This window comes from Xiphias gladius, chromosome 3 (genome assembly GCF_016859285.1).
Source record: "Xiphias gladius isolate SHS-SW01 ecotype Sanya breed wild chromosome 3, ASM1685928v1, whole genome shotgun sequence".
Taxonomy (NCBI): Eukaryota; Metazoa; Chordata; class Actinopteri; order Istiophoriformes; family Xiphiidae; genus Xiphias; species Xiphias gladius.
Window position 1 is genome coordinate 17,486,464 of NC_053402.1, and position 2,225 is coordinate 17,488,688.

The window sequence follows — 2,225 nt, forward strand, 5'->3', positions numbered from 1 at the left end:
GGACATCACCGGTGAAGTTTTTGCCCATCCGAGCAGCCACCACAATGGTCAGACAGTCGGCCAGCAGCTGCAACACAACACCACATGGATCAGAAAACACCAGCAACATGAGGGGTGAGGCGTTTGGTGATAATCACCAAATGGGAATAATCGTTTCAAATCGTGTTTGTTCCATATAGTGTTACCCGGAAATTGTCGGGGTCCACATGCAGTTTCTCGGAGTGGAGCACGCTCAGCTCGGCGTAGGTTTCCTTGATGCTGTCCATGTTCTTCAGAGCCCGGTCCAGACCGTGGAGGACAACTTTTCCGTGAGCTGCAACCATCGGGTTTGAAATGATGGCAGCGGCGTTGTAGAGGTTTCCAAAGTTGCCGAAATACCTCTGAGTCCAGGGGTAGACAACCAAACACCTGTGGAGGCATGTGAAGTGTTTTTTGTGGGGGTTAGATTAAGAGACGAAATATGTGCTAAGAAAATGAACATATGCTCTACATCCGATCATTAATGTTCTTTAAATAGTGTTAACGCAGAATAGGAAATATGTCTAACCTGGAAAGAGCAGCAGGGCCCACGTCGTCATAGTCCATCTTGGCGAAGATGTCCTGGATGGTGGCGCGCTCGAAGTCTGTCCATTCAACCATTTTGCCGGCTCTAGGTTTTCCTGTGCGGGTCGGTAGATCCTGTGCTCACCGACACCAGATGCAACTTTTAAAGCAAGCCTGCTCCCCTCCCAGATGCATGCGATTGGACGGGCGGTGGGCCGGACAAGCACTGTGTTGTGGATTTGCAAGAACGATAAGAGAAGGGCGTATCTGCAACACTTAGATTGTTTCAGAGAGAGAGGAAATAGTTCTAGTTCGGGCCGTAAAGTAGACCCTCCGCAGCCCCTTAGAGCCGCACCACTCAGCAATACAAACTGATATAAAACGCCTCAGACCCACAACGATTTCTATAAAAATCAATGGGTAACAGATACCAAGTGTGTCTTAAGAGGCATTAACGATGTAAAAGTGTTTACAATCTTTCCTGGGACTTTTTCCCCCTTTGTCAGTATCTTTTGGTTGAATAGGCGAAAATTCAAATGATCACAAGCTGTTGACAGAGCCACAGTCTGGTGGATGCAAAGAGATGCCAGTTTGTTACCCGGCTACACTGCACAGTTACCGCTGAATTACCTAAGCGGCAAATCCAGTCAACTTTCCCTTTCAGGGAGCACTTCGGACAGCTCCCACATCCCGGGACGTCCCAGGATCAGCACCTCGGACAGCAGTCTTTAAAGTTCAGGGCAGAATGTTGAACGATCATTTATGAAAATTGATAAATGAATAAACAATGTCGAATGATATAGCTTGAACGAACCGAGAGCCAAGACGGTGTTGCAAGCAGCAGGCATTTCTATTGACAGTCTTCAAATGTCATCTCAGCTGAACATGCAGCCTGTAATTTTAGTTCGGCTTAGTTTTCAATACACCGAAAAATGAATGGAAAAGGTGAAAATAGGGGGAAAAAAAATCTGATTACAAGAGGAAAGGCGTCCCCTTATGATATAAAGGAAAGTGTGTACACAGCTGTCTATGATACTGTAACATCGGCTCAGTAAAATGTGTCGTTTTCACAGTGTCTTTCCCTCCTACCTTAGAAACGAGAGTTTCACTGTCCAATATTAGTGATGTGCGTATTGAACAACTTGTATGGCAGAAAAAACTGTGGCTAGGCATCTTCTATACTGAGTTGCGCTACTACTTGGATTTGAGATGTGTTTTGTGCTTTTTAAATATATTTTAATGTCATGCACAAGAGCGAGTACGAAGACGTGGATCAATAGGATAAAATAAGTAACTGCCCACAGTCCGTCATCAGTCCTGGGATGACCTGCCAATAGGTCTACTTCTAAACATGTATTTTAAACAATAACCCAGTGCTGATCTTATAGAAAGTGCACAGTTGGACCGGATCGTCCTCTCCGTTACGCAGGGGGTCGATACATAGTGGGCGATACACACAAATGAACCCAAGACAATTTTAAAAGATCGTATCGGTGGACTTCTAGGAAGCTCCAGAGCCACCGTAGCAAGATTTCTGTTTATCTCTCGGAGGCTGGATCGCCGTGTGCAGGCCTATCTTGGAGGAGGAGGAGGTCCCGGGTGCGCCCATGCCCCGGTTTCAAGCATAAAAACCCCCCACGTCTCGGCTGATCAAGACATTCAGCAACTCTCAATCCGCAGTC

General features: G+C 46.3%; 1 protein-coding gene across 1 annotated transcript in view; it reads right to left on the reverse strand.

The window, feature by feature from the left end:
- Positions 1-762, reverse strand: part of LOC120788393 (hemoglobin subunit beta-2) — a 971-nt gene extending 209 nt beyond the window's left edge. The window contains exons 1-3 of the mRNA XM_040124188.1: positions 548-762; positions 186-408; positions 1-67 (exon numbers count right to left, since the gene is read on the reverse strand). The exon at positions 1-67 is cut by the window's left edge and continues 209 nt beyond it. Coding sequence (XP_039980122.1) covers positions 1-67; positions 186-408; positions 548-639 — 382 coding nt within the window. The 5' untranslated portion in view covers positions 640-762. The remainder of the gene's footprint in view (positions 68-185; positions 409-547) is intronic.
- Between the last annotated feature and the right edge of the window lie 1,463 nt (positions 763-2,225).